The sequence below is a fragment of the Clinocottus analis genome, unplaced genomic scaffold (assembly GCF_023055335.1).
Source record: "Clinocottus analis isolate CAN_PGR_092001 unplaced genomic scaffold, fCliAna1.0.p SCAF_25, whole genome shotgun sequence".
NCBI classification, from domain to species: Eukaryota; Metazoa; Chordata; class Actinopteri; order Perciformes; family Cottidae; genus Clinocottus; species Clinocottus analis.
The window spans coordinates 2219656-2232664 of NW_027175987.1; the positions used below are offsets into that span (position 1 = coordinate 2219656).

General features: G+C 45.3%; 1 protein-coding gene across 3 annotated transcripts in view; it reads left to right on the plus strand.

Annotated features, from left to right (window-relative positions):
• The window catches only part of tnni3k (TNNI3 interacting kinase), a 16919-nt gene continuing 3910 nt past the window's right edge, over window positions 1-13009 (plus strand). Inside the window, exons 1-23 of one of the 3 annotated variants that reach the window (XM_068591337.1) lie at window positions 1-122; window positions 618-785; window positions 909-1001; window positions 4808-4916; window positions 5078-5163; window positions 5410-5507; window positions 5861-5971; window positions 6050-6148; window positions 6253-6391; window positions 6495-6639; window positions 6733-6837; window positions 6977-7071; window positions 7156-7305; window positions 7908-7991; window positions 8082-8138; window positions 8734-8826; window positions 8917-8974; window positions 9062-9256; window positions 10056-10160; window positions 10254-10306; window positions 11069-11121; window positions 11783-11915; window positions 12315-12424. In XM_068591337.1, the coding sequence (XP_068447438.1) occupies window positions 29-122; window positions 618-785; window positions 909-1001; window positions 4808-4916; window positions 5078-5163; window positions 5410-5507; window positions 5861-5971; window positions 6050-6148; window positions 6253-6391; window positions 6495-6639; window positions 6733-6837; window positions 6977-7071; window positions 7156-7305; window positions 7908-7991; window positions 8082-8138; window positions 8734-8826; window positions 8917-8974; window positions 9062-9256; window positions 10056-10160; window positions 10254-10306; window positions 11069-11121; window positions 11783-11915; window positions 12315-12424 (2433 nt within the window). In that variant the 5' untranslated portion in view covers window positions 1-28. Of the gene's footprint in view, window positions 123-617; window positions 786-908; window positions 1002-1675; window positions 3773-4435; window positions 4486-4807; window positions 4917-5077; window positions 5164-5409; window positions 5508-5860; window positions 5972-6049; window positions 6149-6252; window positions 6392-6494; window positions 6640-6732; window positions 6838-6976; window positions 7072-7155; window positions 7306-7907; window positions 7992-8081; window positions 8139-8733; window positions 8827-8916; window positions 8975-9061; window positions 9257-10055; window positions 10161-10253; window positions 10307-11068; window positions 11122-11782; window positions 11916-12314; window positions 12425-13009 lie in introns of those variants that run through there. The other 2 variants (XM_068591338.1, XM_068591336.1) reach the window with 2 other exon arrangements.

The following is a 13009-nucleotide window of genomic DNA, read 5'->3' on the forward strand; positions in this document are numbered from 1 at the left end:
CTGTACACGAAACAAGCGACTTTTTCTCATGGAAATTGAGAGCGACAGCATGAACCAGCAATGTGTCAAGAAGTTACAAACGGCAACGAAAGAAAAGATAAACAAATTTAACTCCCTGCGTGGTGAGTTGTTTTATATCTGACCGACTCATTTAAAGTATGTGCACTTCCCCTGAGCTGAAAACCAAGCCTGTGCTATCCTACTCTTGTATTCTTGCATTTTTAGTATGTAAGGAGAAGACTGTATGTTATTCTTGGTACTTATTATTATTATTATATGGAGAATCCTGTATGTTATCCTGTATTCTTATCATTTATTCTTATTTGGAGAAGCCTGCAGGTTATCCTGTATTCTTATTATTTATTCTTATAAGGAAGAAGAAGCCTGTATGTTATCCTGTAATCTTAGTATTTATTCTTATTTGGAGAAGCCTGTATGTTATCCTGTATTCTTAGTATTCTTATTTGAATAAGCCTGTATGTTATCCTGTATTCTTAGTATTCTTATTTGGATAAGCCTGTATGTTATCCTGTATTCTTATCATTTATTCTTATTTGGAGAAGCCTCTTTGTTGTTATCCTTTATTCTTATGTGTCATGTGTTTCCTCCTCCTGAAGCTCGGGAAGTGCATCCCGGGGAGTTTTGGGACGCGGTGGTCGTGACCGCGGTGGATGAGAGCCAGAGAGACGCGTATGAGCTGCAGATCAGACAGAAAGTTGACAGAAAAGAGCTTCCCCTCGGACTTCACTACAAGGTCTTCTCGGATCCGCCTGGATCTAAAATAGGTGAGTGAGTCACTCAGGCAGCATACACTGTCGAGGGCGAGCAACAAAGCGCTACATTGTTATTGTGGTTATTATTATGATTAGTATTAGTTTTGTGACTGCTAAAATAAACTGTCTTTCAAGGGAATGGGGGCTCAACTCTGTACGCGCTGCAGCAGCTGGATGCCATCTATGGAAAGGCTCTGGGCAGCCTGAGAGTCCTCCTCATCCACGCAGGTTTGAGATTTCACTGGCTTTTTGTTGCTGTTAGACTTGTAAACAAAACAGAAATACAAGATTTCAATTCCTAACTCGACTTAGGATTTCAGCTGCACGGATACGTCCATGTCCCTTCAATACAAATAATAGAATAAGCAGCTATGCTATGACGTGTTCACACCCGCGTCTTCACACTCCTTGCGTGTGAATTTGTCCCAATCCCAACACCACAGTCACGATTACTGTTGGAACCATGTGAGCCAATTTATTGTGACATTTAAGAATCAAATATAAGTTATAAGACATAATCATTTAAATATGGCAACACAACAGAGTCAAACATGAGGTCAGAAAACTGCACAAACACACACTGCCGTCCTCTTACAGCAGGTGATTATTATCATATAATTAACAGAGTAAATGATCCTATATGTGAAATGCACATTAGTTCAATAATGTGGTTTATTGTGAAAATAAATACAGTGAACACAATTGCTCAAACACGGGTTAAAATGTTCATCATTATTATGTTATGATAGCATCTTCTTAATGTTTGGGGCTTTAACAGAAAGTGTGTAAAACTGACTTTTTATTTCGTTATTCCAAAGTGGAGGGGTTGATTGCGAGTGCTGAGACATTTTCGATACTGCATGGATTGTGTTTGTGATGTTTCCCTCTTCTCTTCCGTCCAGGAGGCTTGAGTCAGCGTCTGCCCAGTGCCAGCGCCTTGGGCAAGATCTTCACCGCCGTGCCGCTGGGCGACCCCCTCTACCAGATGCTGGAGCTCAAACTGGCCTTGTATGTGGACTTCCCGTCCCAGATGAAGCCCGGTGTACTGGTGACCTGTGCAGACGACATAGAGCTCTACAGCACTGGAGATGAGGCGAGTGTTAGGTTTGACAAACCGGGCTTCACAGCTTTGGCCCACCCGTCCTCGCTGTCTATCGGGACGACCCACGGAGTCTTTGTGTTGGAGTCGACCGAAAAGCCGACTAACTCTGAAATGGAGAACGTTTCCTGCCTGCGCTTTCTGCACAAGCCGAGCGTGGAGAAGATGCGAAACACTGGGGCTGTTCGTAAAAGGCAGAGCGGTTGTTTTTCTCTCTCTGACGCGGAGTTCGTCTACACAGACAGCACCTACTATGTCGACTTTGATACGGCAAAGTCTCTTCTCAATCTGCTAAAGGAGCTAGGGCCTTTGGACTGTGAGGTCGACGCGTACGGGGACTTCCTCCAGGCACTGGGCCCTGAAGCCACGATAGATTACACCAGCAACGCTGCCAATGTCACCAAAGAGGAGAGCAGCCTGGTGGAAATCCGCCAAAAGATCTTCCACCTTCTGAAGGGCACTCCCTTGAATGTCGTTCTCCTGAACAACTCCAAGTTTTATCACATTGGCACCACATCGGAGTACCTCTTTCACCTCGCGGAGGATGTGGCGCTGAAGAGTGAGCTGGGCCTCCTGTCGTCTGCCTTCAGCGTAAATATGAATGACTGCTCGGGATGCTGCGTTATGTACAGCGTCTTGGATCCCAGTTCCTCTGTGGGAGCCGGATCAGTGGTGGAGTTCTCCAGACTGGGAGCGGGGGCTTCCGTCGGGCGGGGCTCCATCGTCAGCAGCTGCTGGGTCCGTGCGGGCCTCTCGGTGCCTGAAGGAGTCTTCATGCATTCTCTGTGTGTGAATCACAAGCACCAAACCAGGTTTGTGACCGTCGTCTTTGGGATTAACGACAACCTGAAGCGCAGCGTGGAAGCCCCCGCCGACATGGACGACCTGAAGCTTTTCGGCTTCAGCCTGGCAGAGTGTCTGTCCCACTGGGGGCTGGAAACTGAAGCGCTGAGGTTCTCCGGCGATGCGTCTGGCTGTAGTTTGTGGAGCGCTTGTTTGTTTCCCGCGTGCCGCGATCAACAAAGCTCATTCTCTCTGTCTCTGGAGATGCTGCAGGCCGCCCTCAGTGGCACTACGCTCACCTTACCCAAAGACACGCCGCTGATGTCTATGCAAGAGTCCTTGAAGTGTAAGAACCTGGAGGAGATGCTGAAGTTCAGGAAGGGACTGTATGAGGACATCACACAGAGACAACTCGACAATCAAAGTTAATAATCGAGATTATGTGTCATCTGAAGTATGAGATAGAGTTGAAGTCATCCTTACATTTACAGTTTTGTAATGTAACCGGGTGGAACTGACGGGGAGAGGTGATTGGGTCCGCCGGACAGGTGATGGGGAGATAAAAGTGCACCTGCTGGGAAGCCAGGCATTTTCTCGTGTCTCCGTCGACACAAGCAAGCGCGCCGTGGCTCCGTCTGCTGGCTCTCTTGCAACGGGCCGGGACGTAGCGTGGACGGGCGTCATAAGAGCGTCGGGAGTTCGGGGCCTGGGTCTAGTTGTGTGTTTGGGGATGACTGTTCGCAGGTAGCTATGGATAGGTGAATTGCTTGTCAGTATGTATTTGTGTGTCAGGGGCATTGGCTAGAATGAAAAATGTAATGTTGTACTTGTCTCATAGAGCTTCCTGAGCAGTGCACGCAATCGTAGCCGGGCGGGGGGTGAGGGGGATCCAAGTGGGGTGTCTGGGTTGCTGGGCAGCCGGTGGGTTAAGGGAACTTCTGTTGGGGTTAATCTTTTCCTTGTTGGTAGTTACTGGTTCTTAATTATGTTTTCATGTCATTTCTTTTCCAGTTACTAGACCACTGCCTTGGTCTCTTGTTTATTTTTTTTACTTTTCTTTTAGTTGTGTGTGTTGCCTACCATGACCCGGGATCTGTGAACTCTTCCTGCCAGCCACCGGTCACACCAACTATTGCTGCTGTCCCAATAAAGAGATATAGTTGCATAAGAACGCTGACTCTGGTGTGTGCTTACCTTTACGGTGCTTGAACCGGGTCTCTGTGGCAACGTACAACTTTCTTTTAGAAGCATTTGCCTCATCCACACCACCGGTCCACATCGATGTGTCCATTGTCTCATAACAGTCCAGACAAACTTGTTTTTCTTAACAGGTCTTTTTCACAGCAGACGTTTTGGTCAGGTTTAACTAATAACTATAATTAAATTGCCACATTGCAGTAATTACTGGATTGGAGTCAATGTACATAGTTTTACACCTTCTCCTGCTGTGACAAAATATGTAAAAAATTAGAAATATATACTGATGTGTGTATATATATATATATATATATATATATATATATATATATATATATATATATATATATATATATAATCAATATAAATTGATACCGTACATGAACACAATCACACAGAAACCTGCCTGCTGTCTTTTAGATGGGGATCAGTTGTCGTCGTTGTTCGGCATTCCACTCAAAGGTGTTTATTTTTAGCACACAGCCATGATCCCCCCTTTATCTGGACCTGTGCAATTGTGGCCGAGTGAGAGATTGTATTACTGCCTTACCAAAGTATACAGCAGATATAACAGGGGAAGAGAGACCGTATCAATGGGAAATTACAAATCAAGACCATCTCAGACGTGCACAGGTAATATCTGAGTGTGTTTGGGGTTGTGTGGGGATATTATTTAGTCCAGACGAGAACGAGGTGTGAATTGAAGAGGAAAAATAAAGACTGGAGGGTTGGGTGTTAATGTTGGCTGTCATCACGGTCACCAACACTTAGAAGTTGCACAATCCTTCTCAAAGCTGAGTGTCAGTAATAAATATAGAAGAGTTCAAATACAGTTGTTTGGATTCATCCTATTACATTTAGGATGTAATATACGAGTATTTCTGCTTATGTGCAATGATGAGAGATGGAAATAAAGTTGTTCTTCTTTTTAAACCGTGGCGACGGGGCTGTGAAGATGAGTGGAAGAAGAAGGTGGGCGAGTCGTACGCCGTGATCGCAGAGAAGTTGGAAGATGATCTCCTGCTCAAAGACAAGGAGGTCGTGGACCTCAAGCTTGCATTCAGGTTGACAAAATTCATTTTCTGTTTTTTAAAAGTGGGGATTCAGTCATTGTATAAAGCCCATTTAGGTGGATGAAGTGTTGCTTTTTATGGCTGAACTCTCTTACTGTGTCAGTCGGGTGTCGATTCTCACGAGCAGGTGATGTTGACTTTCTTTGGCTCAGCTCGGATGAAGCTTTTCAGAAGGTGAACTTGAGCTACCGAACAGAGAAGGGGCTGTCGCTGCTGCATCTGTGCTGCATATGTGGAGGTATGCATGACTACTCGAGTCTATTAATAACTCCTCAACAAACCGTGGCAGTGTGAGGAAGGATTACTATGAGCCGACTGACATTGTTGTCTGAAGATGACCTCCCTGATGTCAATCACACACTTTGTATCTACATAAAGATGAAATAAAAACAGTTAAAAGTGGAGAAATAAATGTAAACTTTTCAAAATGAATGTGTTTTCTTGGGTGAATTATTTTACCAGCACATCATTTATTTGTGAACAGGTAACAAGACCCACGTCCGCACCCTGACGCTCAAAGGCCTGCGTCCTTCCAGGTTGTCCAGGAACGGATTCACTGCGCTCCACCTGGCTGCGTACAAGGTGACCACAATGAAGGAGCAATATTTACAGAATTTCAATATTTTTCATAATGTGTTTCTAGGTGCAATCCACATCTTTGTGTAGCTTGTTTTGTTATGTGGTGGAGAGCCTTCCGACCACATGGTGGAGTGCAAGTACCAGTGGTGGAAGAAGTACTCTGATCTTTTAACGGTAAAAGTAGCAATACCTCAGTGTAGAAATACTCTGTCACAAGTAAAAGTCCCGCGTTTAAACTCTTACTTGCGTACAAGAACATTAGCATTGCAGAATGGCCCGTTTCATCACAATATATATGACCAAGTACATCACTTTGAGCTGATTTGAATTGCTTTACATCCGGGCTTGTACCACAGGACAATGCTGAGCTGTTGACTGCACTTCTCCACGGAGGGTCCGACGTGCAGCAGGTGGGCTACGGCGCCCTCACTGCCCTGCACGTCGCCACGTTGGCTGGCCACCACGAGGTGAGACACGTGCAATCCCGGCTCCCAGACTTCTCATTGCTTCTTCACACGTGATGATGAGCCATTCCTCTCCGCCAGGCAGCAGATATCCTCCTGCAGCATGGAGCGTGCGTGAACGTCCAGGATGCGGTGTTTTTCACCCCACTGCACATTGCGTCTTATAACAACCACGAGCAGGTAAAGTGATCGTGTGAACCGCAGCTGCATTCGTCACCGTGCTAAACGAAACACTCAATTGATATGCGTCTCCTCGCCTCTCCTCCTCTCCGACGGCCCTTCAGGTGGCAAAACTGCTGCTCAAGTTTGGGGCAGATGTGAATGCAAGTGGTGAGGTCGGCGACCAGCCTCTGCACCTGGCTGCTGCCAAGGGTTTCCTCAGCATCATCAAGCTGCTGATGGGGGAAGGGAGCAAAGCTAACGGTGAGCCTCCAATAGTGCGTACGTCGCACATTTAGTTTGGATTTTCTTGAGTCAGCGCGTGGACGGGATTAACTCTTCTTTACTTTGCCGCGGTCCTCTCCAGTTAACGCGCAGGACAACGAGGACCACGTCCCCCTCCACTTCTGCGCCCGCTTCGGTCACCACGAGGTTGTGCGTTTCCTCCTGCAGGGCAACTTCGACGCGCAGCCTCACTCTGTCAACATCTACGGAGACACGCCATTACACTTGTAAATGGCTTCCGGTGTCAGTATCCTTCAGCAGGTTTTCCAGAAGATGACATGAAGTGGAGATGAATTGCTGTGTTTAATGTGTCTCATCAGGGCCTGCTACAATGGGAAATTTGAGGCCGTGAAGGAGATTATACAACTTTCTGGCACAGACAGCCTGTCAAAGGAGAACATATTCAGCGAGACTGCACTTCACAGGTGTTCTCTCACATGCTGTATTTATTCATAATCTGAAAAGCGGAATCACTGATGCATGCAGACACTCAATATGTGATCGTCACCTTTAAAGTGCGATTCACGTTCTGGGGTGATAATGAGTACGTGTCTTGTGTCACAGTGCGTGCACCTATGGCAAAGACTTGGAGATGATCAAGTTCTTGTTGAGCCAGAATGCTATGAGCATCAACAATCAGGGCAGGGATGGACACACAGGTGACTCGAAAACACGTGCAGCCAGATCAAGTGCAGGACCAGCTGTGTTTTTCACTACACTTCTCTAATAAATACTCTCTTCAGCTCTTCACAGTGCCTGTTTTCACGGCCACATCCGCCTGGTGCAGTTCTTGCTGGACAGCGGGGCGGACATGAACCTGGTGGCCTGCGACCCCAGCAGGTCCAGTGGGGATAAGGACGAGCAGACCTGCCTGATGTGGGCCTATGAAAAAGGTCTGTCTTCATGGGGACGAGATTGATTGAAAAGCCAGTATCACAGGGGTAGTTCTCGTGGTTAGAAGTGGGCTTGTTTCAGGCGCTTATTTATAGTCTTCGTATTACAGGAGATGGCAGTCGGCGTGACCCCGGCTTAGGCCAACTGGAGCAAAGCAAATGTAGTGCAGTGGTCGGGGGCGTCAGCAAATCTTATTTTAGTCCCACCAAAGGCAAATCTATATCAGTGTAAGTTTAAGATATATTTAGAATATCTTAAGAGCCGAGGGACTGAAGACGCCGTATCCATCTATGCTCCCGCCAAAGCCACCGGACTCCACGAAAGAAAAATACAGTCATTTTACTCTGCAGAACATGTTGGTGAACCATGATGACTTTGGCGAACTAACCAAAGCCACACAATAACCCAAACAAACCAACAGAACAAACGAAAATGTCTGTTTTTTTTGCCCTGGTGGCACACAGCAGTACATTGCTTTGCTACAGTACTGCTCCTCCAAACTAGGGCTGTATTTCACTGACTGTGGATAAGTACCTCATGCAAAAACCACTTCAAAAGACCAGAACTATCCCTTTGACATACTTGAGTTTTACTTCCTCAGGTCATGATGCCATTGTCACATTACTGAAACACTACAAACGTCCAGATGACTCGCCCTGCAACGAGTACTCACAGCCGGGAGGGGGTGAGTTACCCCTCTAGATCTTATTGTCTGGCCTCAAAAAAAAAATCATGTCAAGGCGTCCAATTACTGAACATGTCGTCTCTCTTTCAGATGGCTCTTACGTTTCTGTCCCGTCTCCGCTGGGAAAGATCAAAAGCATGACTAAAGGTAGCCAGGTGGAGTGAAGCACAGCAGGTTGTACCACATTTCACATCACTTGTCAGCTGACATGACGGCACACGCTCGCTGTTGCTAAGGGAGGGGACTCAGCTGGTGATCACGCCTGCTGACGTCCTTACCACTGACACTACAGATGTGTCGGTGTGATATTCCTACTTAATATCTGAGAATCCATTGGTCTGGTTTTGATGAAACCGATGTCTAAAAGCCTCTGAACATCAAAGGTTGGACCTGAAAAAAAGGAGTATGCCAATTAGCCTGGTTTCAGTTACTAAAACTTAAAGAACAAACATATGCATGTTAGAGTGCACTATGCACTGTATATATATATATATATATATATATATATATATATATATATATATATATATATAGCTATCTCAATTATTTCTAACCTGACTATTTCTTTCTGAAAGTGATAACTGACTCAAAGCAGACCAGCGTGCACTTGTCCATATTCATATTATTTCCATAAATAGAAAAGGCTGCCGTAGCGTTGTGGGGGTAATGATGCATTGAACTCTTGTAAAGCTCTCCATCGATGAGACCAAATGTTTCTCTAAATGTTGCGCTATGTTTTCAGAGAAGGCAGAAGTCCTGCTGCTGAGAGCCAGCCTCCCGTCTCATTTCCATCTTCAGCTGTCTGAGCTGGAGTTCAATGAGATTATCGGATCAGGTAACTCTGTTCATACGTTTTCGGCTCCCTTCGCTGTACACGCTTCAGATAATCAGACCATGTCACGGATTAAATCTATTTCACACTCAGGCTCCTTCGGAAAAGTCTACCGAGGCAAATGCAGAAACAAAACTGTTGCCATAAAACGGTACTTCTCCACTTCTAAAGATGACATTTAACATCCAATCAGGGGGGAAAACCAATGAGTGTCTTCACTATCCTCTGTGAACTGCAGCTATCGAGCCAACACGTACTGCTCCAAGTCAGACGTGGACATGTTCTGCAGAGAGGTCTCCATCCTCTGTCGCCTCAACCACCCCTGTATCATCCAGTTTATGGGCGCGTGTCTGGACGACCCCAGCCAGTTCGCCATCGTAACCCAGTACGTCTCTGGAGGCTCTCTGTTCTCGCTGCTGCACGAGCAGAAGAGGTGAGGAAGGAGCTAACAGTATATTATCCGGTCTGTAATGGGCCTCGCATTGTGTCCTTTGTCACACAAGATACTAAACTTCAGGACTCCACTTGAATGTTTCTATGTCTAAACACAGAAAAGAGCAGCAAAAGTGAACACTTTGAATGATTAAAGTCAAAGCAGGATTTACACTGTCATGCAATCCAACACAACAGCTTTTTCGTGTGTTAGTGCTGAAGGAGTCAGCAGAGGAATCAAGTCGTCAATGGACAGAAAATGTAATCAAGTAAAGCAACAACACGTTTTGATAATCCAATAACCATTGACTTGATTTCTCAAATAATATTGGTTTACAGGCTTGTTGATCATAAAATGAGAAAAACTATTCCAATGAGGCGTTGCCTTTGCAGTGCAACGCCTTCCATCTTAAAGGTCTTCAAGGTAAATTCAACAAGTCAAGCTAAAAAAACAACAACTTGCGGTCAGGTGTGTTAACATCATGTCTGATTGATTCCTTACACGCTTTGACGGAGACTAAATCCCAATATTGAGGTCTAACAAAGCTCAAACTTCAGAAATTACTCAGCGTTTTCCAAGGACTTGTTTGCACAGCACAGCCAACTATTTCAGGTCTCATTATCCTCCTAGGAAGCAGGGAGGATCATCATTGATCCAGATGAAGTGTTCCGCAAACTGTGGCCAGGTGCTGTCTTTATAGACCGTCCTATCGATCTGTGTAAAGTGCTGTGTGTGATTGGCAGGGGCACATTGATCCGGCGCTAAGTGGCTGCCGCTTTAATGATGTGTCAATGGACAGGCTTATCGACCTGCAGTCCAAGCTCATCATTGCCATCGACGTGGCCAAGGGCATGGAGTACCTGCACAACCTCACCCAGCCCATCATCCACAGGGACCTCAACAGGTGGGTGGCACAGTAGCAGCCGATGTAATGCGACGGTACGAGCAGACTGGAGGAAACTGTTGTCTTTACTAATGGTACACGTGATCCTTCCAGCCACAATATCCTGCTGTATGAGGACGGGCATGCAGTGGTGGCAGATTTTGGAGGTAAGAGACATTTTGGACAAGAAAATTGATTATTTTTTAAACGATAATAACTCGTACATTTGAAAGTGTGAGACTACGTTGATGTTAACAGAAATAAAACACTCACACACTTTAATCAACTCAGATACGGCAAGTGCAAGACTGAGCTTTAAATAGAAATAACTCTGTGGCTAACACACAAGAAAACTAGCAAAATATTAGCGAACGTTATCTTACCGAGGAATGTAAAGTGTAACTCTTAAGATAAGAAACACTTCTGCCGGTCACGTGGCTTCCCTCTGCCACCTGATAACGTCTCGGGTTCAACACAGACGGTTTTGACTCAGAACCAGCTGGTTCTCGACGTTTGTGAAGATCAACGTTCGTTAAGCAAAGAAACTACTTCGAGCTCAACGTTGCAATTTAGAGAAACTCGACACCTCAGACTTCATTTCGTGCTCGCAAAGTGCACGATTTGACGAAGTTATGCCAACTGTACTGTCCAATAATAGATATGAAATCATAAAGTTAAAGCTTATTTCAATAGTTCAACTGCTTGTAACATTCATTCCTATCAAAACCATTTTGTTCAGCTAGTTAACTCAACACTGGCTGCAATGTTTCTGTTGGCTTCACTTCTGTTAGTTTCTTGTAAAGGTGTGTTTTTATTCGCTTAGCTCAAAGTGAGTGAGTCTATCTGAAAGTACGGCTAAACCACGTCACTGCCACTAATGCGCATTTGTTGTTTTTTTCCCCATTGCATTACATTCTCTTTCTCCTCAGAATCTAGATTTCTAAAATCTGTGGATGAGGACAACATGACCAAGCAGCCGGGGGTCAGTGCCGTTTTCCTCTCTTTGATTTATATGACACAAACGAAACCCTTTCAAATGAGTTTTTCCTCCCTTTTTGGCTAAATATGATCACACCATCTGCAGCATCCAAGTAAGAATAAAGCAGGAGATCCAGCAAGAGCTTCTGCTGGCACCTGCCGTCAATTACCCACCAGCAAAAAATAAATAAAAAAACTGCCGTCATGCAGATTTTGTCTGGATGTGCTGACTCATCGTTACCCAGAGTGCTTGGCCTGCAGTTTGGTGTTAAGTGTGTTACATCTCTTGAGGACTGCCTGTTGTGAGGAACTACTTGCCCTTGCTGGGACGCAGTGTTTATGTCAGTAATTGGGCCTCATTTTGTGTGTGTGTGTGTGTCTTTGTGTGTGTCTGTGTGTGTGTGTGTGTGTGTGTGCGATGTCTCAAATTTTTTAAAAATTTCTCTAAGGCAAAAAAGATTCACTTGAATGTGCGTTTGTGCGTGTATGCTTGTGTGTGTGTGTGTGTGTGTGTGTGAGTAAGAGTGAGAGATGTCTAAAAAATGTTTTAAAAAAAAAACTCTCCAAGGCAATAAATATTCACTTGAATGTTTGTTTGTGTGCATATATGCATGTGTGTGTGTGTGTGTGTGTGTGTGTGTGTGTGTGTGTGTGTGTGTCTCTAGAACCTGCGTTGGATGGCTCCTGAGGTGTTCACCCAGTGCACTCGCTACTCTGTGAAGGCAGACATGTTCAGCTACGCCCTCTGTCTGTGGGAGCTGCTCACTGGAGAAATTCCCTTCGCTCACTTGAAACCAGGTATTTTGGATCGTTAATATGCATATTAGAGGTCAAACCATGAGAAGACCCCACAAGAGACCTTGATAAAATCATATGAGACATTTAGACATACAATGGCGCCTGATAAATTAGCTTCAATTTGAGTTTCAGAGAATCCACACAACATCACTCAAAACCACAAATGCCAACCTCATGGTGGCACTGACATCACCTGTGCACCATGGATGTCTCTACAAAATCACTGTCATAGATAGTTCAGTCTGGCATGTTTGTCCAAAGGTTTTGATCTTACAATAACAACAAATATTGAAAACACATACAAACTCACGCAAGAAAAATATAATTTGAGCACAAGCGCAGAATAAAACGTCCGTCGAACGAAACTCAAGTAGATTTAATCCCTTCTTCCGTCCACAGCTGCAGCAGCAGCAGACATGGCCTACCATCACATCCGGCCTCCTGTTGGCTACTCCATCCCCAAACCCATCTCTGCTCTTCTGATGAGAGGCTGGAACGTCTGCCCCGAGGTAAATGACGGGTTTACACCTCCGCGTTGAATCGAGCTCTGATCAAATAATTCTTCTCAATTCGTTGACAGTACATTTTGTCCACTACGAGCTCCTCAACCAGGTGTTGCTTGGTAGTTTCAACCTGCAAAATAATCTCACCATTAGCATCCTTTCAGATGTCGTTAGCTATTTATACTCAGGCTCAGGAGGGACCAGTGATGCTGAGTAAGCTGCTTCTGCAAACATTTCCCCAGACGATACATTATTGCCCGGCTGTTCACATTTATGAGCACACATGGCGTGTATGATCCTCCACGCGGCGCTGCCATGTTCATAATTAGCCGGGCCTGTTTTTGTTCTCGGCCTCATTAAGACACATCATGACACGGCCCAGCATGCTGGTACATTGCTCCCTCTGTGGCGCGTCTCCTTCCTGTTTGCTCCCCGCTGTGATCGCCTTGTCCCAGTGCAACTTTGTCAGTGCACTTTTAATAAGAGTGTGATCCTAATAGGGAGTCACTGTACAGTGCAGCCGCTGCCAGGGGCTTTGAAAGTGGCACACGCCGTTCTGTGTTTACAGTAACGTGTTTGTCGAAGCCTGAG